This window comes from Laetiporus sulphureus (genome assembly GCF_001632365.1).
Source record: "Laetiporus sulphureus 93-53 unplaced genomic scaffold LAESUscaffold_6, whole genome shotgun sequence".
In the NCBI taxonomy this organism is placed as follows: domain Eukaryota; kingdom Fungi; phylum Basidiomycota; class Agaricomycetes; order Polyporales; family Laetiporaceae; genus Laetiporus; species Laetiporus sulphureus.
Genome location: NW_024468515.1, coordinates 131,707 through 154,581, shown reverse-complemented (window position 1 = coordinate 154,581; position 22,875 = coordinate 131,707). Strand labels below are relative to the sequence as shown.

At 52.2% G+C, this 22,875-nt stretch overlaps 7 protein-coding genes across 7 annotated transcripts; 3 read left to right on the top strand and 4 right to left on the bottom strand.

The window, feature by feature from the left end:
* Positions 1 to 671: 671 nt before the first annotated feature.
* On the bottom strand, positions 672 to 1,784 carry LAESUDRAFT_463447 (uncharacterized protein). The gene has a single exon (XM_040902572.1). The coding sequence runs from the start codon at positions 1,524 to 1,526 to the stop codon at positions 954 to 956; it is 573 nt and encodes a 190-aa protein (XP_040767615.1). The 5' UTR covers positions 1,527 to 1,784; the 3' UTR covers positions 672 to 953.
* A 258-nt stretch (positions 1,785 to 2,042) lies between these two features.
* Positions 2,043 to 2,817, top strand: LAESUDRAFT_756099 (uncharacterized protein; the record flags this gene model as incomplete). The annotated part of the gene is made up of 2 exons (XM_040912122.1): positions 2,043 to 2,324; positions 2,365 to 2,817. The coding sequence occupies 2 exons, from the start codon at positions 2,043 to 2,045 to the stop codon at positions 2,815 to 2,817; spliced, it is 735 nt and encodes a 244-aa protein (XP_040767614.1).
* Positions 2,689 to 3,934, bottom strand: LAESUDRAFT_810213 (Sm-like ribonucleoprotein). The gene is made up of 5 exons (XM_040914197.1): positions 3,886 to 3,934; positions 3,526 to 3,831; positions 3,406 to 3,466; positions 3,211 to 3,352; positions 2,689 to 3,155 (listed from the first exon to the last, which is right to left on the bottom strand). The coding sequence occupies exons 1-5, from the start codon at positions 3,886 to 3,888 to the stop codon at positions 3,134 to 3,136; spliced, it is 534 nt and encodes a 177-aa protein (XP_040767613.1). The 5' UTR covers positions 3,889 to 3,934; the 3' UTR covers positions 2,689 to 3,133.
* A 2,383-nt stretch (positions 3,935 to 6,317) lies between these two features.
* LAESUDRAFT_722019 (pyruvate carboxylase) lies at positions 6,318 to 11,687 on the bottom strand. Its single transcript, XM_040908119.1, has 26 exons — positions 11,338 to 11,687; positions 11,183 to 11,281; positions 11,018 to 11,130; positions 10,830 to 10,954; positions 10,671 to 10,766; positions 10,181 to 10,618; positions 9,880 to 10,127; positions 9,713 to 9,823; positions 9,586 to 9,654; positions 9,045 to 9,524; positions 8,900 to 8,982; positions 8,763 to 8,848; positions 8,703 to 8,707; positions 8,448 to 8,653; positions 8,255 to 8,391; positions 7,980 to 8,200; positions 7,884 to 7,923; positions 7,791 to 7,825; positions 7,717 to 7,734; positions 7,337 to 7,663; positions 7,235 to 7,281; positions 7,021 to 7,180; positions 6,790 to 6,952; positions 6,713 to 6,729; positions 6,598 to 6,658; positions 6,318 to 6,540 (listed from the first exon to the last, which is right to left on the bottom strand). The coding sequence occupies exons 1-26, from the start codon at positions 11,491 to 11,493 to the stop codon at positions 6,494 to 6,496; spliced, it is 3,588 nt and encodes a 1,195-aa protein (XP_040767612.1). The 5' UTR covers positions 11,494 to 11,687; the 3' UTR covers positions 6,318 to 6,493.
* Positions 11,688 to 11,968: 281 nt separating this feature from the next.
* Positions 11,969 to 14,026, bottom strand: LAESUDRAFT_722018 (UDP-galactose transporter). Its single transcript, XM_040908118.1, has 9 exons — positions 13,670 to 14,026; positions 13,509 to 13,564; positions 13,248 to 13,445; positions 13,140 to 13,196; positions 13,018 to 13,086; positions 12,780 to 12,950; positions 12,566 to 12,711; positions 12,392 to 12,508; positions 11,969 to 12,319 (listed from the first exon to the last, which is right to left on the bottom strand). Exons 1-9 carry the CDS (start codon positions 13,779 to 13,781, stop codon positions 12,121 to 12,123), a joined length of 1,125 nt encoding a protein of 374 aa, XP_040767611.1. The 5' UTR covers positions 13,782 to 14,026; the 3' UTR covers positions 11,969 to 12,120.
* A 149-nt stretch (positions 14,027 to 14,175) lies between these two features.
* LAESUDRAFT_694351 (L-serine ammonia-lyase) lies at positions 14,176 to 17,919 on the top strand. Its single transcript, XM_040906195.1, has 24 exons — positions 14,176 to 14,596; positions 14,688 to 14,776; positions 14,836 to 14,858; positions 14,921 to 14,943; positions 15,003 to 15,009; positions 15,070 to 15,107; positions 15,172 to 15,394; positions 15,454 to 15,491; positions 15,554 to 15,696; positions 15,754 to 15,792; positions 15,847 to 15,918; positions 15,989 to 16,116; positions 16,178 to 16,421; positions 16,478 to 16,624; positions 16,678 to 16,731; positions 16,795 to 16,867; positions 16,926 to 16,970; positions 17,030 to 17,052; positions 17,112 to 17,130; positions 17,181 to 17,239; positions 17,300 to 17,318; positions 17,379 to 17,515; positions 17,578 to 17,586; positions 17,640 to 17,919. The coding sequence occupies exons 1-24, from the start codon at positions 14,302 to 14,304 to the stop codon at positions 17,676 to 17,678; spliced, it is 1,986 nt and encodes a 661-aa protein (XP_040767610.1). The 5' UTR covers positions 14,176 to 14,301; the 3' UTR covers positions 17,679 to 17,919.
* Positions 17,920 to 20,615: 2,696 nt separating this feature from the next.
* Positions 20,616 to 21,888, top strand: LAESUDRAFT_756094 (uncharacterized protein; the record flags this gene model as incomplete). The annotated part of the gene is made up of 5 exons (XM_040912121.1): positions 20,616 to 20,729; positions 20,806 to 20,847; positions 20,912 to 21,395; positions 21,450 to 21,511; positions 21,556 to 21,888. 5 exons carry the CDS (start codon positions 20,616 to 20,618, stop codon positions 21,886 to 21,888), a joined length of 1,035 nt encoding a protein of 344 aa, XP_040767609.1.
* Between the last annotated feature and the right edge of the window lie 987 nt (positions 21,889 to 22,875).

The window sequence follows — 22,875 nt, the reverse complement described above, 5'->3', positions numbered from 1 at the left end:
TTGATGGCTAGCTAAATGAACCAATGGATGTGGTGCATTATAATGCACTGTCACACATGAGACAAAGGGCAGCAGCACAAGCAAGGCAGATGATGAAGATGCATGAAAAATCACAGTACAGAGAATTGGAGAGACAGATCTATGGCCATTGTGCAGTACTGCGGCATGCACCCCCCAAGATGTTTTTGACCCTGTAATATGCCGTCAAAATCCGATTTAGTATGTTACAAATTCCCTTTTATGGCAATGAATTCACAATATCAAACTGAATTTACCTCGAAAAAGCGCTGTCGCAAATGGAAATGGGTCTCTGTCTGAGGTGATATAGAATGAGGACACTAAGGATGCAATGCTTTGTGAGTGTTGCCAGTAGGTGGCTACATAGTACATATGCCATTCGTTTTGTACATTTATTTCAATGTCTTACCGCACTCTTAATTTTCATACCCATTCACTTAAATAAAAGTACAAAAGGAATGGCACAGCCACCAGCCATCAAAATATTACATAATAAAAGAAAACTGACAAATGGACATAATCACGAAGTCACATATCAAATGAGCAGAGGGACCCCGTCATGCGCAAGCGCTGAAGGAAAAAAAGTCGAGACGACCTGGTTTCGCTCGCCAACGGTACATACACGTCCCTAGCTTGGGGGGCGCTCCACTCAGCGAAAGGGGTGCAGAGGAAGAGGATGCGTAGGTCGGGGCGGGGCGGGGCGGGGAGAGGAGGCTTGCAAGCCATGTGGTCAGGTTCTTGCTCACTAGCCCTTTTGGGTCTAGTCGGTCGGAGCGATCATGGGTTTGGGTTGGACATGGCGGCGGCAGCTGATCGCTCGGAAAGGAGAGTCGGGGATTCCGTGGGAAGGTGTGACTCATGTGACTTCCACTCCATGCGCGTGTGCGGGTGCGGCGGCCGCCGTCGCTGCTCGGGGCGCATCGTGCGATGATGCGTTATTTTTCGTTGATATGTGCGTGGATTGTGCGTCTCGTACGCGGCGTATGCGGCGCATGACTGTCCGCTAAATATATGCATATTGTGATTTGCCGCAAACGTTCCATCGGGTGGACGCATTTCAGGGTACAGTAATCGCTACGTCCATTCCAGCTGTAGCCTTCGCGGAGTCGCTGTTGCCTCATGCTGCTGCACTGCGGTGCCCTCGGTGACGCCACCCTACCCGTCCCCCAGGACCGTGAAGATGACGCGACACGTAACATGTATGTATCTGTGTCTTCCGTCTTCCCTATGATGCATATTGTGTGCGAACTGATGCTCCAGCAGACGACTGTGTCTGACCGGCTAGTAGTGCTGCAACGTGGTGGGACCGGTGCGTCATCCACATCCACTGCCACATATGCCATGCAATGCGCGCATGGCATGGAATAAGCAACCACCACTACCGCGCGCCTGATCCTGATCCTGACTCTGGCCACATCGGACGTGCAGCGCAAGCGCGTTATATCGCCAGATTCGGATCCGCGCATGGACCGAGCGCGCCCGTGCACCAACTTACATCGGATGCACATCAGCGCCCAACTATGGCGCCATATTCGCCACCTTCCCCGACGGCAGACGTCAAGGACACCATCACCATGTCACACCCTCAGCGCCACACATCATATTCGCAAATCCACAATTCACAATTCATAAATCGCAACTTAACATGAACGGATCGCCAACCCCCTCCCGCGGGGAAGCACCGCCCCATCAAAAACGTCGCGACGCGTCGCGACAGGAGCTAGGACGCACTAAGATTAGCTCGGTGGCGCCGACGTCGTTGATGCCAATGATCGTGTAATGATTGCCCAGGAGGGCTGGTGCATGCGTTATCGAGATTTAGCTGATGGTGGTCCCGCCGTCGGGGATGCTTGATGTCGCACCGGTTCGCAGGCCAAGCACTGGGTTGAGCTGGGAGGACGCTCACGGGGCGATGGTCCTGAGGGGATTGAGTATGGCGACGTACTGTGTTGCGTACTGGTATCGTAACGCAAACTGCGCAAAGACATCAGCTGGTGTCGAAATGTACCCAAATACGGCACGCGATGCGTCGTTGCAACAATCAATTGAGCCCTCCGACTCGCGGAATATCCACGCAGACGCCGACGAGTTCGCCGTCTCCTAGTAGGCACGACGTGTTATGCGTTTCACCCATCCTCCAGGCCTCCGCGTCCCCGAAATCCCCAAATCTCACTCTAAATCCGCACCACGACAACGCAGCTGACCTCTTCTCCTGCATCGATTACTCAGCTCGCACCTCGTACGTGTACGCACCCAGCCGTCGTGTGCGCACGCTCACGGATCTCGAAATACACGCACGGACAGTGGTACGCGCGCGCTGCGATCTGATATCCGTAATGTAATGAGAGTATTCGAGGCCTGAGGTCATTCTGCATCATGCCTGCGTCCCTGTATGCCCTGCAATTCAGTTTCTGGCTCGGCACGCGCACGCAGAAGGGAGAACCTGTCAACTCTAAAAAGTTACCGCATGCGTACAAGAGACCGCACCGGCTCTGCACGAGGCGAGGTCACCTGCACGCGCAGGAGGGGCAGCTGACATCAATATCCTCGGGAGGAACATCCTCTGAGACGTTTGAGTTGGCCGGGAGGCGCACGATCCCACAGCGTAACGTCAATGCCGCAAGCAAGCGTATCAATCCCATCTTCTTCTGTGTTTCTCATGATGATTGCGCCATCGAGGGGCTCTATACCAATTTGCGGACGGAATCACCACTCACACGACCGTCTATGCTTCTAACCGGCAGCGAGACAATGCATGTTGCCGAGTTCTTTGCGTGCAAAGGCAAGTGCCACGTCTAAATAGCAGATAGCAGATAGCAGGAAGCAGATTCAATATCAAGAGAACACGACTTCGAGAACAGGACAGCACGCTAGGTCCGCACACGTTACTGAAAAATTTTACCCATACAAACCTTTCTCCAGACGCACACGCAAGAACAATTTCAAAGGGCATTTTCGGATCCCAGTATCACCGCGCAGGAGACAGTACAGGTCACAGCCAAGGCTGGCCTCCGACAAGCCTTCTTAGAGCTTCTTGCTCGCATGTCAGTGAGGAGAGAAATGGAGAGGAACAAATAGAATACAAGGCCTTCGCAGAAGATTGAAGGGCGATCGATCACTGGGGTGGCGGTCGGAAGCTGTTTGAACTTGTCAGTTATCAGGTCTTTCAACCCTTTGTCCATCTCAACTCACCCAGGAGGCGGGCCACCGTACCCTGGAGGCGGCGCGAAGGGCGGCATACCAGGAGGACCGCCAGGGAAGCCAGGAGGGAATCCTGCAGGAGGCATACCTGGAGCAAACGGCATGGGCGGGCGTTGCAACGCCGGTGCCCCCACTGCGGAAATAGTCAGACACGAAGCGTCCACACGACCACGACAGACAACGTACTTGGCGGCATCATACCCATACCACGACCGGCCGGCATACCTCTCCCAGGACCAATCGGGAGCTACAAGTGCCACAAACATCAACATTCGCAACTCGTCTGAGGAGGAAGACACGACGCACAGCGTTCTTCTTGTCCTCATCCACCACCGGCGGCGGACCCTCCACCGAGAGACTGACGACCGTCTCGCCGCGCAAGATGACGAGCCCGAGTGTCCTTTTCATCTCCTGCACGGGCCCCGCCTCCGTCTCTCCCTGCTTTTTCTTCGGTCGTATCCGCCTAAACTCCTCGCACTCGGCCAGGACGAGGTTCATGTGGCGGTCAAACGCGAGCATCTGCCCGACGAACGCGCGGCCGTCGTTGATCGTGACCTTCATTCGCCAGTTGATCAGGGAAAGCATCTTCCCGCCTTTGGATTTTGGAGGAGGCTGAGAACGTCATATAGTTAGCGTTAGTGTGGATTATGCGTGCAACGAGCTCACCATGGTGGGCGACTGTGTTTTTTGGAGGCTGTTACGAACAATGAGGACGACGTGGTGCCAGGAAGAGATACCGAGCAAACACCGCCAAACATTCCAGTGGCGCTTGCACCTAAGCGCTGAGGGTGTCCATCGGCCAGGATTATTTCAAGAGTTTACCACTTCTGCTGTTGTCTCATGCTCTCGACTGCTCGTAATAATTACGCGACACAGGCCGCTATCTGAAGGGGAAAAGGGGGAGACGTCTATGGACGCGGGAGCCGGCTGCAGTGGGACGGCCCGCCGCGTCGCCCAGCAACTCGCGGAGATCGCTATCTGTTAGCCTCCTGCTCTACAAGAATAGAACGAGTGAAACGGTCGTTTCAATTTCCCTTTGCAACGGCTGATTGCAGGTCGCGCGGAGAGCTTAGTACTTGCTTACTCAAGCTGTACGTCGAAGCCTCCGTCGGACAATCTAAGGTGAGCGCGTCTTTCATTGCCCTGGGCGGGTTCAGTCGTCTATCCGTTGGCCTTACGCAACCCGCCCTGTCGCCGTTGAATTCAGCCTATATCATTCACCCCATTGCGTCCTGGCGTTGCCAGAAGTTGAGCTTGATTAGGCGATGACGGTACTGTGGTCTTCCTTTTCCTCAGGCGGCCTATTTCTGCTAGCGAAGGTGGGCAGACTACTCTTCGCCAAGTATCTCCATCCGGCGCGCTGTCGGCGCCACCCTTTCAGATTTAGCACGGGGACCGCAGCAATTGTGCTGTCCAACTGAATTGGCCACGGGTGACATCTGCGGTTCGACCTTCTGATAACGGTCCCTATTGAATTCATGAATGATGTTGACAGCAGTCTACTAGACGCTGATCTCCCGACGACACTAATTTCGCGTTGACACTGACGTGACAGCCTGGGAGACAGCCCCCTCGTTAGCGGCAGCTAGTCGGTGCTGGTAGTCTCATCTCTGCTGCAGGAAGCTACATAGCTGTCTGGGCGAGCGGCCACGGTGGAAGTACGATGTAGTTTGCAATCATACTTCTTACTTTGGGGACAACTTGATCGATCACGTCCTCAATACAATTGCTCCGGATAGATCTTCTGGTTGTCTTGAAGACGCATGCCACCGCAGAACTGGTCGTCGTTGCACACGGGCCCTGACACCAGAAACCCTTGACAATTTGCTTTTCTGAACTATGTGATCATGACCCTCATCGTCGAGACGGAGGCCGTGCATTGATCCACAGCTGCAGGCTCCTTACCATATTCATCATGCATGCTGAGATCCCGAATTGACGCGAATGAGTGAAGGAGCCTTTCACGTCAGTGTTGGGCTGCTTCAACAGCTCTTCCGAGACAAGGTACTTACTTCCAAGCCCGTAGACAATACGAGTTACCTTACTCGCAATTCCCAAGGCTTATTGTGCCATGCTCATGCCGCGAGGGCACTGCTATCTAATCGGCCCAGCCAGCAACATCATCACCCAAACCTGACGAAGCTCGGGTCCTTTCGCTAACGCTGAGCCTGCTGACCGAGGCCTTGACAAAGCTTCGGACGGCGACGTGAAGACGCTACCGCGCAGTCTGCGCGCAGCGAGATCCCCAAGATCCTGGCATACGCAATTTGAACGCGTTGCACCTAGAAGCACGCAAACGTGCAGGAAGACGCGTGCTGGAAGGTCAAGGGTCCACCGTCCCCATCGCCGTTTGCAAGGAATTTGTCGAGCGAGCGGACAATGCCGCGGAACATGAACGCCACCGATGCGCACCAAGGCAAAGCGCAACGCATCGAGAGCAACATGGATGAGGATCTGCAGCAGCGCCGGTCGGTGAAATTAATTGACTTTGCCATATCGCGTGCGTTGTTCTGACCTCAAGAACATCGTGCAGGGCAACGGAGTGCGCTGATCATCCAAGTCAAGTATAAAGGACTACCGTCACAGGACTGTGTATTCAATTGGCGAGCTTAATGACCTCTGACGTAGCGATCGTGTTTTCTCCTTTCGTTCGCAGAAGACCAAGCGTACAAGGAAGTTTCCTCTCCTCACCGATTGCCACCTCCAAACGCCGTCGACGGCCTCGATGGGGTTCTAAAAGGTACACATAAAATTCTCCACATTCCATATTCGTCTGCCCTCCCATACAAACGAGGTCTTACGTCCTTGAACGAGAGTGTCATCGACGACGCAAGCTCCGACAAGATCAGCATGTGCGTTCTGATCGACTGGTAGAAGGAGGCTAATGTGGATGCTCCTCCACAATTGAGTCCATTACGTATGTCGTTCCGTGAGGTTTCAAGCAGTAGATCCGGACAAGGCATGAGGTCAACGTGGTCCCTATGACGGCAATTATAGTAGACGTTTATACTTTTGAGTATGTCTTCTGACCGCAGGTGGGCGGGACGCCGGTGATCATTCACAATGCAATCCTGGCAATTGGTCCAAAAACGCTGCTCACGCTCTACGGTCATAGAATGGTACAGCAGGTGGACTTATGACGCGTTCGGGCACAATGTAACGCGTAGGCAGGTTGATGGGATATATTCGTGACAACAGTGAATCGTACTTCTGGTTCTATTCGTACACTACATGAACTGTGATGAGACACGATGCGTAGTGATATTCAGCAGGATCATTGCGTGATCTCCACGATGAGGTCGCCCTGGTTGATGGAGTCGCCTTAAAAGACATGAGTTTCGCTCGTTACCAATTTCATTATATGCTGTAAGGACGTACCCTCGTGAACGACCACGCGCTTGACATGGCCAGACACAGGCGCCGAGACGGGAGATTCCATCTGCAAGACGACCGTAAATGAACTGTGGGATCAGCCGCAAAGCGCGTTACGTACCTTCATCGCGCTCAATACTGCAGCCATGTCACCTGTGTCAGCAGAACTCTTCACAATTTTCAAGCACCCTCACGTACCACAGACGGGATCACCCTTCTTGATCTCTGCACCCTCCTTCACACGCACCTCAACTACGACGCCAGACATCGGCGCGCCGACCGATCCAGGAGCGGTCGTCGCCTTCTCGCGAGACACGGTCTCCACCGCGGAGTTCTTGTCCTCGATCGACACGGCACGGACCTGATGGATATGGCCATGGAATCAGAAATGAAAGGATGAACGGGTACAATGTGATGATGGATACGTGCCTCGCCGTTCACCTCGAACCAGACATCACGCTGGGCACGGCCCTCAACGACAGGGCCAACAGCCATCAGACGAATGATGAGCGTCTTGCCCTTCTCGATGGAGACGTGCATCTCCTCGCCAATGTCCGGACGGCCGAGGAAATAGCGGGTTGGAATCACACTGTCCAGGGAATTGGCTCAGTACCGGCGGTGATTGTGCAAATCAGTCGCCTACCTCAGATCACCGTACTTCTCAACGAACGCCTGGTACTCCTCGAAGACCTACCAGCAGCCTTAAGGACCAAGATGTTACAAGCTTGTCGGTCATGATGCCTACCTTGGGGTACATGATATACGACGTAACATCGGCGTCCGTGATGTGCTTGCCATACTTCGCACGCAGCTCCGCCTTTGTCTTCCTGAAGTCGACGGGCGGGAGGCTGGCACCGGGCCTGCCATTGATCCTTGGCTTGTCCCTGATAATCTTTGTGCGTAGGGGCTCAGGGAATCCGCCGACCGGCTGACCAAGGAATCCCTGGAAGAACTCCACGACCGATGATGGGAAGTCAAGGTGGTCGGCGCGCTCAAGCACATCCTTCTTCGAGAAGCTGTTCGACACCATCCACTGCGCGAAATCGCCGACAACCTTTGACGTTGGTGTGACCTGCTCTACTGTGAGAATCACATTTTTCGATACTTCTGATGGCTGATACTGACTTTGATGACGTTGCCACACTACATGACGGTTGTCAGATAATCCATATCAATTTCCAACAGGACAGCGTGCTTACAAGCTCATTGGCTTCGATGTACTTCTTCTTTACCTCTGCGAGGAACTTCTCAGTACATCTTCGGAGCGATGAGAACCGGCGGCCGAAACTCACCTGTCCACTGTGTGCCGAGACCCAGCTGGGCAGCTTGGAACTGATGATGATGCGTCAATGCAAAGACCGAATGAGCCGAAGTAGGTTATGACATACCATAAGGTTGGTATATTGACCTCCCGGCATCTCATGGTCGAACACACTCGAGTCCGACGCACGCACATTGGCTTCGAAGCAGCTGTAGAGCATGCGGACTTGACTCCAGTAGAGATTGAGCGACTGAATGTCGGCATAGCGGATACCCGTGCCCATGCCAGTCTGCTCAAGTGCAGCGCAGATGGCTCCCATCGGCGGCTGCGACGTGAGGCCGGACATGCCTGTAGGGTTGGTCAGCCATCAAGTCCAGACATCATCTGTGATGGTGTGCGTACTGTCGATGGCAACATCAACAACGTCAGCGCCAGCTTCGGCGGCGGCGAGCATGCTCGCGGTGGAGATACCAGCTGTGTCGTGCGAGTGGACGTGGATGGGGAGATCGGGATACTTTTTTCTAATAGCGCCAATGAGGCTGCAAGAAAGTGCATAAGCATCGACCATGCTAAGAGAAATGAGCGACATGCGTACATCCTCGCCGCCTCGGGCTTCAGTAGACCAGCCATGTCTTTGATACTGAGGATGTGGATGCCCTCCGCAACTAGCTGGTCGACGAAGTCGAGGTAGTACTGGAGCGTGTACTTCGTAAGCTTCGGGTTTGCGACATCACCGCTGTAGCAGACGGCGGCCTCAACGACACCACCGGCCTTCTTCGCGGCATCAATCCCGAGCTTCAACTGTAAGGAGGTCAGTATTCTGCATATACTCAGGAACAGATACACGGACATTTTCTGTTATAATGATGATGTGAGCAGTGCGCATACAATTGACATGGTATGTACTCACCAATGTAGTTCAATGAGTCGAACACACGGAAAATATCAAGACCGTTCTCGACGGCTTTCTTGGAGAAGTCGTAGATGGCGTTGTCACTGCATAACGGATATCAGATATTGTGATAGCCGAGGAGTGCCCATACGCACGGGTAGCTCGTGTAGCCGACACCGTTCGCACCACGGACAAGAGCCTGTAGAGGGATGTTCGGGACAAGCTTACGCAGTGTGCGCTAAAGGAATCTGCGGGTCAATCCTAATAATTATGCTAGGCCATCGCATCAAAGGTACTCACCAGACGCTCCCAAGGGTCCTCATACAAGAACCGCATAGCGACATCGAACGTCGCACCACCCCAGCACTCGAGCGAGAACGCATTCGCGAGCGCATAACTCGTCTCCTTCGCAATGTTCACCATATCGATCGTCCGCAGTCTCGTCGCCAACAAACTCTGATGCGCATCGCGCCAAGTCGTGTCCATGATGAGCACGCCAGGGTACTCGCGCACGGCCTTGGCGAATGCCTCGGGGCCCTTCTCGACGATGATGTTGCGCCAGCCCTGTTCGCACGGTAACGACGCGTCGAGTGGCGCCCCATTCGGGTCCTCGCGGGTTTGGAAGGCGGGCACGACAATATCGTCCTTCAACCCAGGCTCGCCCTGTTGGCCCTTGATGGAGCTACCGTTGACGGCTAGGTCGCCGAGATAGGCGAGCAGCTTCTGCGCACGATTCTGGCTCTGGACGAGCTTGAACAACTCAGGCGTGTCGTCGATGAACTGACGGATTATCCCAAGTCAGCTTGTGAGAACACATAATGGGCTTAGGGGAACGACGTACAGTTGTCCAGGTCTTGCCGGAGATGAAGACGTCGTGTGTGAGCAAACGGAAGAGGAAGGGGATGTTGGTCTGATCGATGCGAGTAGTTAGCACGTTGTGTGAACCCGGGATTGCACCGGACACCTACTTTAACGCCACGAATACGGAACTCCACGAGAGCCCGAAGCATCTTCCTACGCGCAACCTCATACGTCGTCCCCCTCACAGTTACTTTCACGAGTAAACTGTCATAGTGAGGCTAAACATAAATGTTAGCATCTCATTCAAATATGTTTAACTAACAGAAAATCTTACTGTAATCTGCGCACCCGCAAAGCCAGAACTGGCGTCAAGGCGGACACCATTACCACCAGCACTGCGATACACCTCGATCTTACCCGTATCAGGCTGGAAGTTCTGCGACGCGTCCTCGGTGGTGACACGACACTGGATAGCGAATCCGCGTTTCGTGACTGCGTCCTGCGTGAGCCCGAGCTGGGGAAGCGTCGCGCCCGCCGCAATCTGGATCTGAGCCGCGACGATATCGAGGCCAGTGATCTCCTCTGCAATGCTTTTCAGCATCGCACGAGTGCATATATGCAGGTTTCAGGCTCACCAGTGATCGTGTGCTCGACCTGAATACGAGGGTTGATCTCAATGAAGTAATGCCTGCCCATCTGGTCGATCAAAAACTCCGCAGTACCCGCATTCCTGTACCCGACACTCTTCGCCAGCTTGATCGCGTCCTCGAGGATCGCCTGGCGGACCTCCTCGGGAAGGTGCAGAGCGGGCGCGACTTCAACAACCTTCTGGTGACGACGCTGCACGGAGCAGTCGCGCTCGTACAAGTGGATCGTGTTGCCCTGCGCATCCGCGAGAAGTTGTACCTCGATGTGGCGTGGACGCTCGAGGAAACGCTCGATGAAGACCGTGCCATCGCCGAACGCCGACTTCGCCTCACTCACGGCGCGTTCGAACGAGGTCTCGAAGTCGGATTGCTCGCGGACAACTCGCATTCCACGGCCTCCGCCGCCCATGGCGGCCTTGATGATGACTTGGGGCGCATAAGGGACGGTGGTAAGAGCAGAGGCATCTCGGCGACTCACCGGGGAAACCATGCTCCTTGATGAAGGCATCCGCCTCTTGATAGGACCCGACGGGACCGGGCGTCCCAGGGACGACTGGGACACCGATTTCCATAGCTGTGAGAACGCACGTACGTTATCACGCATGATCTGAGGCTGCACTATGATCGCACTACGCACCGATCGTACGCGCCTTGGTCTTGTCGCCTAGCGAGTCAATGACCTCGGGAGACGGGCCGACGAACGCGAGGCCGGCCTGCTCGACCTTGCGCGCGAATTCTGCATTCTCGGAGAGGAAGCCATACCTGGCGGCCGAATGCGGGCGCGCTCGACATCAGCAGCAGCGGTGCGGATGAGAGGCATCTCACCCTGGGTGGATCATGTCGACGCCGTGCTCGAGCGCGATGCGGATAATGTCATCCTGCGCGAGATAAGCACCAACGGGCGTGAGACCCTTGCCGACTTGATATGCCTCATCGGCCTGGGGTGGAGATCAGCGGGCGATGAAAGGGAGGGAAAGGGGGGAGACTTGCCTTTTGACGGTGGGCGGAGAGACGGTCCTCGAAGGAGTAGATCGCGACGGTGTGCATCGCGAGCTCGTGTGCGGTACGGAAGACACGGATAGCGATTTCCTAGAATGATCTCCCTTCAGTATCTAGTTCAATGTCGCAGGCTTTCTGACACTCACACCACGGTTCGCGACGAGGATCTTCGTGAGAGGGCCCGAGTGGCCTGCAGCCTTGCGGCGCATGGTTTGGATGGAATGCACCGGGGTGCCGGGGGCACTGGGGGAGCCCGCGAAGATGGGTGCGAGGCGCGGTGGATGGAGGGTGTCGGACGCCATGTTGAACGATGTGCACGAAGCTCAGAGGGAGAGGAAGCAGGCAGAGCAGATATGGATATGGAGAAGAAAAGCGATGGATATGACTTGCTGGATATTGCCGGGGGAATTCGGCCGAGCGCTATCAAGTTTGGGAGGGCACTGCGGGGTAGGCCTTGGCAGCGTCGACGCGTCTGGAGAGATGAACGCGGGGCGTGTCTCTTGATCGACTACCCCGCGTTCGCGTTTTATGTATCTCGTGCTCGGAGTTACAGCGGCTTACCGCTCCATGTCCGCTGCGATGCTCGCGGACGAAAGCATTCATTTTCTGTCCATCCGTCTGCCAATCGCTGTACAAAGTCCTGCAAGAGATCGTCTATTGCCTTGGAGGCGTAGAAGGCCTGCCTCGCACCGGGCCGGCGGAACACATATATGATATATCAACGTACTCTACCGCATCGATATCTCCTATCACAATCGTACATCGGCGGTCCATCGTCTGCCGCGAATGTCGCAGAGAACGACCCCCCTGAACATCCTCCCAATGCGGCGCAACCCAACGATGCGCATTCCCCCCCCCGGTCCCGGGCAAGACGGCCCATCCCAGGGCAGACGCTTCGCGCCATACGTCACAGACGTCAGACACATTACTCACGTCTTCCTCGCCATGGGAATTACACCTTGCTGGGCTGTCATCTCCGCCTTCTTCTGATTGTTCTTCGCCACCGCGTATACCAACCCCGCGAAGAACCCCACCCCCACCGCGGACACTGACCCAAACGTCACCGCGTCACCGAAGAAAATCATTCCTGATGCGGCCACCGGCAGCTTATTCAGCGCACCAACCATGCTATACAGCGGGCAAAATGGAATCAGCACGCGATCGAGCGTGCTGGACGCGCCGAGATAGGTGGGCTCTCACCTATATGTCGTGCTGCTCGTCGCGCGGATGCACCATGCAGTGGTGTACGAGATACCCACAGCTGCAGCTCCGGAGAACGCGATGGCGAATAACAAAAAGTTCCGTGTCTCTGGCGGGCTGTTGAGCGTTACCATTAGACTAATTGCATGTTACACAGGCCGGTTTTAAACCCACAAGTTACGCGTAAGGTTCTCCGTACCCCAGTCTTCTACAACGATGGAGAACACGGCGAGCACAGGGATGGAGAGAAGGTTATTGTAGAACATAGTATCCCAGTCCGAGAATCCCGTCGACTTAATGCGCTTGCGCATCGACAGCACCTGGCGTAGATCATTGCTGAGCATCGCACATCCTGCCACGCCGATGAATGAGTCGATAAAACACGCACATACGTCGCGCTCGTCACGCAGTTCACGAACATCCAGAAGTAGCCCACGTTCAGGCTCGTCACGACGCCCTTCATCGTGCCGAGCATCCCCAGGCCCTCCACAACAGCAGGGTCGCCTGCAGTCAGCGCTTCGCTGATGTCCGCCCATGCGGCGATAACAGATGAAAGCACCTGCGACAGCGTGTGAGTGACATCACGAAGCTAAAGAAAGGTCATCAAGACGAGTGAGCAAACGTACCATGAAGAAGAAAGAAATTAATGTGAGTCCGGTGACGCGCCCACCAAACCAAATGACTTCGCCATAGGCCTGTGAATTGGGTTATCGACTGTGGGCCTGGTACAAGGAAAGAGACGACGTACAATAAGGATAATTGTTAGGTTTTTGAATATGGTATATACGGGAATACTGAGGTATTGCTGCACCTGCTCAAAAACGATGCCGGTATAACACGATCAATGTACACTCACCAGACTCTTCGACCCGGTGTAGATCACCGTAACGAGCATAAAGCTGATCGGAAACCACATCTTCGCATCACGCGCGTCAAAGTCACGGAAGGAGATCAACCCGAGGCGTTTCACAGAGAAGACGCAGAGCACGGAGACAGAGGATTGGATGCACAGAAGGAGGAAGTTCATGTTGAACTGCCGACCGGAGACGACGAACTGCAAAAACGAGGTGGCCATTTGAAGACGACAAGAAAGGGAGAAAGTAGGGAGCGGACGCACCTTGTTGACGACCGTCATGAGGATGGAGGCGACGCAGTAGCAGACGATGGGCGGGACTGCCCACATCGATATGTAGCAATGAATAGCATTCCAGCATGTCAGCTCGTTCCATGTATGCGAAGGAAGGCTTGTCGTGCAAGGGTGAAGATACTACCACTCACCCGAAGCCACCGTACTCGAATTACCATTGCTTCCCGTCGCCATCGCTTTCTTGATCTCCACCACGTCCTCCTCTTCATCCTTCACGCTCGGCGGCCTGCTCGAGGATGACATCCCAATAATCCTATGAATCTAGTGTAGGACGATTGTGATTGCAGCGCAAGCTTCAGTCTATATATATCTTGGACGTCTCCTGTACCGGCCGCAGCAACTTCGGCGGCAGTGTCTGAGACAATGTTGAGTCGGAAAAGGGTGCAATATACAATTGCGCCGTCAGACGAGGTGAAAGGAGCGGACGGTAGACGGCGGACACAAGGATGAATGGACCGAGCAGAACCCGGTTAGCTGGAAGCAGCGAGTTGAAACGCTAGCCACAGGCAGGCGCACATGGCATTTAATGGAAAATGGGGCCGGGACTGATGATGTGGTTAGGGTCTTGGGCGGAAGGGCTGGTGATTTGACAATGGCCGCTTTACACCGCGCGGAGGTGGCTGCTTTACCGCCACTAGCCGACTCCCGCGAAGCGAAAATTATTTAAAGACGTGTCGGCGGCCACTTTGCGTCGACTGTCACCTTCCGTGTTCTCCTAGCTGGTGCCGAAGACTCAGACGAGGCGCAAGAAGGCTGGTGAGAGATGCTTGCAGGAAACTTAAGACCTGCAGTCGTTTCGGTGGCATCGCTATCCGCCACGCTCTGGACGAGGAGAGCTGCTGGGAAGGCGAGGGCAAGGTCAAGTGCACACGTAATCGCGCCCTCAGTTACACAGACACGGAGATACGCAACGAACACGGCGGCGCGCAAGCTAGAGGAAGATGTAGCGAAAGAGAGCAACTCGGAGGTGCTGCCTGCTGAAGAGTCGAACTCCATTGGCCAGCATGCGCAGACAGAGCATGCGGTCATCTCTGCGTTTGACCTGTTCAGCATAGGAGGTGTGTGAAATCATGTATTATGTGGTATCACGAGGCGAAGGAGGCGAAAGAGGGCGGCGCACTGACCCGAACACATGATGTGTGTACGCAGTTGGGCCGAGCTCGTCGCATACCGTGGGGCCCATGCGTGCAGGCAATATCTTCGTCAACGACTTGGTTGACTTGGGATTGCTGGAAAAGGTGAGCCTTGGTGCAGTCATTTCTAGATGGGGTTAAATGGAACGTTGGTGGCGATGTAGGTCAAGACGGTCAAGATTACTTTGTGAGCCCGATCACTATGGTTTGTTGCTGAACATATAATACTGAACTCTCCACGGACGCCAGGTATGGCTCGCTGGCTGCTACAGGTGTGGAACGAAGTGTGTTGTATTTTTGTTATGTCCTTGACGCATCGCTCGCGCCACAGGCAAAGGGTGCGTACGCCCCTTCCTACGGTGCCCTCTCGTTTTCCGACAATCACGTCCTCCTTGCAGCCATCAAACTCCCCAAGCCATCCTCCTTGGCCTCGAAGGTCAGTCCGCACTACCTCGATCACCTTCTCGTCCACAACCAGCTGATCTCACTTCTCATCTCAGGTTCGGATCCTGAGACCATTGACACGGGTACCATCCCCTCGCGGTATGCAGCCATTCTCGAGACCAAGAGCCTCACGCTGCTCGGGAGACACCACGTGCACTACGACATGGACAAGGATATGATCTGGCGCTGGGACCACGTACTCAAAACACACCCGAACGGGATGCGCTTCTCGGTGTTTGACGAGGAGGGGAACTTGCTCGCGACGAATGAGTACTTTAGGTGCGTGTCTGTTTGAAAGGAAAGGACGGTTGGTAAAGACGAAAGTTGAAATTTGGTAGTGTCGGGGGAGGATTCGTGGTGAATGACAAGACGAAGGGTGAGTAGGGAACAAGGATCAAGAGGCTATGGAGGGCGTGTTCTGGTTGACGATGTTCGCAGTGGACGAGAACCTGTTCTACAAGGGCGTGAACAAGAGTGCGGTACATGGCGCGCGTCTGCACCTCACGCATAGTTTGTCCGAACCGAATCTAGGCGAGTCCTCTCGAGAACAGGATCCGTGCCAACCACCATACCCTTTCACCGTACGTTGTGCGCATTCGATTTGCTTTATTTGCAGACTGACGCATCAGATTGTGTAGTCTGGAGAGAGTCTGCTAGCTCTCACACACAAGCACAACGTGCGTGCACCCCGCCAGTTGTGGCGATGTGGGTGAGCTGAACAGCCCCCGTAGATGACGATAGCACAGATCGTGTACGACAACGAGCTTCACTTCGGTTACACCCATCATGAGATCCACGAAAAGGTCTGTTGTTGCTTTTCCGGCGTTGACCCACCTTTACGATATCTTGACGGGTCTCGTAAATGTGATGTAGCTGACGCGCATATGGAGCGTCATGGACGACTGCATACGCATGGGTGTCTCATCCTCCGAGACGAAACTCCCAGGGCGGCTTCAGCTGCGTCGGCGTGCGCCCATTCTCTACCGAAGACTCATGAGAGGGTACCACTATTTCCTCTGCACATCAAAGAGCCACGATCAATTTAGTGCTAATACTTGACAGGTTTTATCCAACATTAGCTTTCCCGAAACAACAGCTCCCAGCCATCGGAACGGGCTTCTCAGGCGTCTCGGGGCGAATCGGTACAATAGAGGGCGAAACACATCAAGGAAATGTAGCAGATAGCGAGGGCGGGTCGAAGAAGTCCGATACGGGCTCTGCGAGTAAAAATGGAGAGGGGCTCGCGCATTCGCGCGCGGCACGGGTCGTGGGCTCGCTCAACCATGCAGTGTTGCCTATGCCTCCGGTGAGTGCTAGGTTGGGTTCATCTTGATAGTTAGGTTGCTTGATGTGTGGATATAGCACAAGACGACGATCCCTGCGGTGGACTTCCTATCCTGTTATGCGATAGCGGTGAATGAGGTGAATGCGAGCGGAGGCCGGATTGTGACGTCGCCTACAAACGGCGCAGCGGGTGTCATCCCGGCGGTGTTGAAGTATATCGTGGAAGTATGTCAAATTCATCCATGCTCGTTTGGCATTTCACGTATGATTGTGCATAGTTCGTCAGCGACGATCCAGAGAAGTCGATTGTGACGTTCTTATTGACTGCCGCCGTACGTCTATATCGCCCCTTGATCACTCTCTTCATCTCTCATTTAACCCTTGCTGTCTTTCAGGCGGTCGGTATGCTCTTCAAACGAGGAAGCACAATATCGGCCGCAGAAGGAGGATGCCAGGCTGAGGTGGGAGGTGAACAGCATCTATCGGGTCGATTATCACGGGTATACTAACGAAAGGAATGGTCTAGTTGCATGTTCGATGGCTAGTGCCGGCTTCGCTGCCTGCATGGGAGGTAAGCATATCGATTCAAGGCTATTTGCGTGTTACTCATGCGTCTCGTTGTATCTACAGCTTCTCCAGAGACTGTGCTTCAGGTCAGTTTTTTTTTGCTAAGTACTCATAAAGAACCACCGAGAAGAATTGATCGTGTTAGGCTGCTGAGATTGGTATAGGTAAGTTTTGTAATAAGTGTCTTCCGCTAATTAGCTGATGACGCGCTCAGAGCACAACTTGGGGTTGACGTGTGACCCCATCGATGGTCTTGTGCAAGTTCCCTGCATCGTAGGTCTTCCTCTTCACGAGGTCTCTGCGTGTCGCTGACGATGTTCTCGTTGTCCACAGGAGCGTAATAGCTTGGGAGGCAAGCGCGCACCTTGTTGGATACCTGCTTTCTTAGCTGATATGTGGATTTGACCTGCAGCTGTAAAAGCGGTGACCGCTGCACAACTTTCGATGGCTAGCCAGAACGTTTACAGTGTCACGCTTGACGAGGCGATTGAGGCAATGCGCCTGACTGCCGCTGACATGAGTGTGAAATACAAAGAGACGAGTCTTTCGGTGAGTATCATCCAATTGATCGCATTTGTTTGGTCCCCTGATACTGTACTGCTTGTCCCAAGGGTCTTGCGGTAAGTTTTCACGAGCATAGGCGACCGGATGCCAAACATGGTTTTTTCCACAGACAACGGTCAAGATACCCCTGACTGTACCGGCTTGCTGAGCCGAGCTTTCCTCATCATGGCAAGGATCCATATGTGATATAAGGGACGATTGAATGGTTTCTGGACTTTAGATATGTCCTTGCCTGCTTGCAACGCCTGGAAGTTGGTAGATGATTTCGATAGAGCTAGATTACTTTCTAGATATTGTGTTGGGGCTTCACGTATTTGCATAGTAGATCATTGCTATCGTATAGTGAGGAGTTGACGCTCCAAGATACTACCATGAGTTGTTCCATCGAGGAATGGTGCATGCACAAGAGGCCTAGACGATGCTGACAAGTCAGACGGTTCCGGGCAGCAAAATTTCTGGTACAGTCATCAACTGGTCAATGAGACACTCAAATTGTTTTAAGGCTCTAGCAGGAGAATTTCCACATAAGAATGAGATCAGACCTTACTCATAGTTCACACAGTACAGAAACATTATGCTTATGTAGTTTTAACTCTTATCGAGTGTGAACAGAGGGCATGGGGAGCAGATCAGTGTCGCAGTCCTTATCAATCTAAATTCACTCCTTGAGACGTGGTCACATCACGCTTTCTCCTACCATATTTGGAAACAAGTAATCCGATGCATCTCACTCGCATTCACCACGATCTTCTGCCCATTTTATTGCAATCATCCTCTGTATCACTTTCTATGAGCCAAGGCCTTCGAAACCTGGCTTTCTACATGCTGGCCTCTGATGCTCCTACTTAGCTTCATTGAGTTTTGCCTCCCAATTCGGACTTCTTGACTGTCAAGTCAAACTCGGCCCTCTACCAAATATGGAAATAGTGTGACATAACAGAGGGTCACTGCATCTCATGATCAAGGCTCTCATATGGTTGGGGACACCACTTCATGGTAAGTGTTTGAACCATCTCGCGGATTTGCTAAGGCTTTTCAGAGTCTGCATTAAAATTCATGAAACATATAGAGAATCATATCTAAAGAGATGCTTTACAACATGGCTGGAACAGATTTTGCAAAATTTGAACTTTGAGTTTTCAGGCCTCAATTTGGCCATTTTGCTTACTAATGCATTACCATATATGGATATACCACTACTATAAGCACTGGTGTTACCAAATATAGTCATGGTAAGCGCCGGCAAGAGGCGGTGACAAAAGTGTTTGCAGGTATAAATCTCACCATGCATTGCAGTTGAAGGACCCGGAGTTGCAAAATTATAATGTAAGGCAACGATAGGGCTTACCATGGCTTGAAAGGTAAGCATTTTCACTAGCACCATACTCTTGACAACCATTGACCTTGGGGCAATTTGGCCATTTTATTAGGGTTAGGGTTAGTTTCATAGAAAAACTCGTACTTTCAGATTTGGATGTATCTATGGGTACTTTGTATATAGATTTTCAATCTCAAGGCACTAGGAGTAGAAATGTGACTTGTCATGAAGTGGCGTTTCCAACCATATGCAGTGTCATGCTCATTCTGTCTGTCTATCACTTATTTTCTTTTGTACTACAGTACACCTGCTCATAACGCATAACGTCGGTGCCCAGGTTTGGCTATGCATTATGAGGTAGTATGCATTACCAGGCTGTCACATAGTGTGACGTTGAGTGACTATGCGTGACTTTTCAAGGTAGGGCTGTCACACACACAAAATAGGCCTTACATTTCACCAGATTATTATTACTTTTTTGTGACAAACCTGCTTTAGTACCCCCAAATTTGGACATAAACATAATTTATAAACATAATTACAGGACAAAAATGGTGTTATGTGTCCTGTATAACCTTCAATGCACATGAAATTTCCTAGTTAGGCATTATTCTCACGATATTATAATGTATAATGCCGCGTTTTAGGTATGCATTATGTGATATGAGATCTCATGCATAATTTGGCGGACACCAACTCCATACCCACATGGAGCTATGCATTATGAGGTGTTATGCACCATGAGGGAATGCATTATGAGCAGGTATACTGTATATTCAAAACTGGAGGAACATGTAGCCAATAAGACAAGCTTTAATATGAGACTCATAATTGGTAGTGTAATGCAGATGCAGATGCATGAAAAATCATAGATTGTGGGGTTTCAGTTTCACACCCATGTAAAATTCAATGAGATTGAAAGTTGGTGAACCCACCACTCAGCACATTCCCCTAATTTTTGGTGTAGAGTAGCATGGATGGCATATCAACATTAATGCCAAAGCAGAGGGCAGGTGGAGATGATTTGGGGGAGCTAGTCAACTTTGTCTCATTGACTGGGGGGTGTCTCATTGACCAGTCAATGACTGTACAGACCTCCCTCCCGTATAACAACCTGTGCTTGTGCATTGGCCCACGGCACCTCACAACGCTGATGCCATAAATGTTAGCTGATATTATCATAATTCTCCTTTTATTCTTAGACGCCATGGCTCAGGGGGGCAAGATATCGTGCATAAGTTTAACGTAGCACTGCCAGCGGTACTTTGAACCCTCTGCTGAGATCTTCACAGATAATGAGAGGTAAGTCTTTCAAATCACGCCATGGTGGAATTTTCTGTGTCGCAGTCTCTTTTTTTTCAGAGAAAGAAGTTCGTTCTGCTGGAGCAGCATTATACTGTATATGACAGTCATTTTTTGGCAGCAGAAGCTTCTTCCTCCCATGAGGAGATTTTTAAAGGAATGCAACCGTGATTGCAGTAGCATTCTGCAAAAAACTACCCTGGAGGTTTTGTATATATTTTAAACTGTAGGTGCTGCATAGACGACAGTTTTGTACATTTTTTTGCATGTTTTAAACTATTTTTTAACATCATTATATAAATTACCATTATATCTCCCAGTCCGAGGAGGTTGCTCAGCATACGATAAGGCAGCACTGCCGCCACGCTCATTGCTGGATCACGTGAAGCGGTCATCCGTTCAAGGATGCTGACGTATGACAGCAGAAGTCCTAGAAGGGATGGCTCAGGTGGCAACACGTGATTCATGCCAGGCCTGGGCTTGCCACTGTACAGGGGCTCCAGCACACACCAGGGGCAAGCACTTATAAGCCCTGTCAAAGAGAGGATGGGACAGAGCCTCGCTCTTCCTCCTCGTCAGGTAAGTGCTTGCTATTGTTCCCGTCATTGGAGAGCCTCGCTCTGACACACGATATCCAGACACTTTGTTTGCATAGGGACATATCGGCTCCGCTGTCACTAGGGTCTCCAGCAACAAAGTAAGCTCAGCTCTGCCAACATTCCTGTCGCAGAGCCTGATACTTTATCTCTCATTTCTGGTAGCTTGCACCTACGACACTATGCCACTCATCTGTCGAATCATCAATGGTCAGTAGCGATGGATCTTCTTTCACACAGAAGTCCAGAAATACTCCGGACTCTCCTGAGACCATCCAAGCCCAAGCTGAGAAGATGCAAGCTATCATCTCAGATGCAGCAGCATCGTGCATTACCAATGATCAAGCCATTCAGTGCCTCAAGGAGATCAGAGCAAATGAACAGAAGGTCCATGACTATGTCGAGCAGCTTGTTGAACAAGCTGAGTGGGAGCACGATCGCAATCCTAGCCCTGACTTGTCAAACGAGGGAGGAAAAGAGCACAACAAGAATGGTCCTCAACTAGCGGAGAATTCAGTCAATGCACTTGCCTGGGTGATCATTAAGCAGAAACTCATCTCACTTCAGCAAGCAGATAGGAGCTGTGAGAGTGCTGACTTCTCCTTCAATGAGCTTTTCAAAGCACTGAGACTATCCTCGGGCTCGTTTGGTATCTCATAGTCCGTTCTCACTGCTGTGCTGCATCTCGCCACTGCCTCACCAGCCTCGCAGGATTCTCACTTGGCTGAGACCTTCCATCTTCGCCAGTTGTATGTCTCAGAATGGGTGAGTGACCCCATTCTGGATCTCATGCAGCAGCAACCATGCAGGTCCCAGTGCCTCATTCAATCTGGAAGGATGTACTCATGGATCGATATGTTAACTTCGAGAAACTCTTTGCATCCATGGAAGCTGGGTACGATCACGATGACGAGCCCAAAGACCTCGCTGCAGATTTCGCAATTATCAAGAAAGACCACTCATCATCTCAGCAATCCATCCACTCAGAGTCAGATTGGATCCGTGTCTTTGGTGCTTGGGTTGAAGCTGTTCTGCATCTCTATCCTCACTGCTCCTCAGAATTGGACAAATATTGTATCATCATCCTGGAACTGTTCCATGCCATGGGTCTCGATCTGTCTATCATGATTAGAGTGGACTGAGCAGCGTGTGATGCATATCATAAGTCACCCTATCATCTCAATGATCGTTTATGCCTTCAAGTTCATATCTTTGCTGAGATCATGCAGTCATCTTCCAGAACCACTCTTGGGAAAAGATCACATCTGGGGCAGTCATCCCCACCTTTGAAGCGGGTGACTATGCCGTGTCTTAATTAGAATCTGGGGCATTGTGACGATGACCCTTGCCCTAACCGGTGAAGGCATGGTGACTGCTGGGAGTGCAGAGGACCACATCGTGTCAAAGATGATGCAACCTGCCATAATGCATTCAAGGCTCACAAAAGACAAGGAGGCCCTGGAAGCAGCCACGGCAGCTCAGGTAGCAGCACAAGGGCCTAGGTCACTTGTCAAGGCAGCTTCTGCCTTGGGAAAGCAGAAAGCTGAGTCTACCAATGAGCTCCCTCGATTTTGACGAGGGTTCAGTTGGGCAGATGTCGAGCATGCCCACATGTCACCTGCTGCTCAATTCACTGAAGTGGATTCACCACTTCCTGATCCGCCGGCTCACCTTCTCGCTGATCCCACCATTCAGATAGCTCTTGAGGCCTGCAAGCATCACATTCGAGTGGACATCCCCTTCAATGTCGATAAGCTTGAATGTATACTTTCTGATCATTACAATCCACTTTTTGTACAATCTGTCTTGCGTGGTCTTCATCATGGGTTCTGGCCACCTGACGATGGCAAATGGAAGATTGAGCAGGAAGAACTAGTTGAGAATTATTCTGCTGATTCTCCCAATATCAATGCTACCTGAGCATTTTGTGATAAGGAATCATCAGCTGGGCGATGGTCATCAGAGCTCTCTGAGCTATTGCCTGGCATGAAGATCTCCCCCATGTTTGTTGTATGGTGTGATGATAAGCCTCACGTGGTAACAGACCACTTGGCCTCTGATCTCAATGATGGTATTTGTTAGAAGGAGACTGCTTCAGAGCTATAGGGAGAATGGGGAGGAAATGGGCT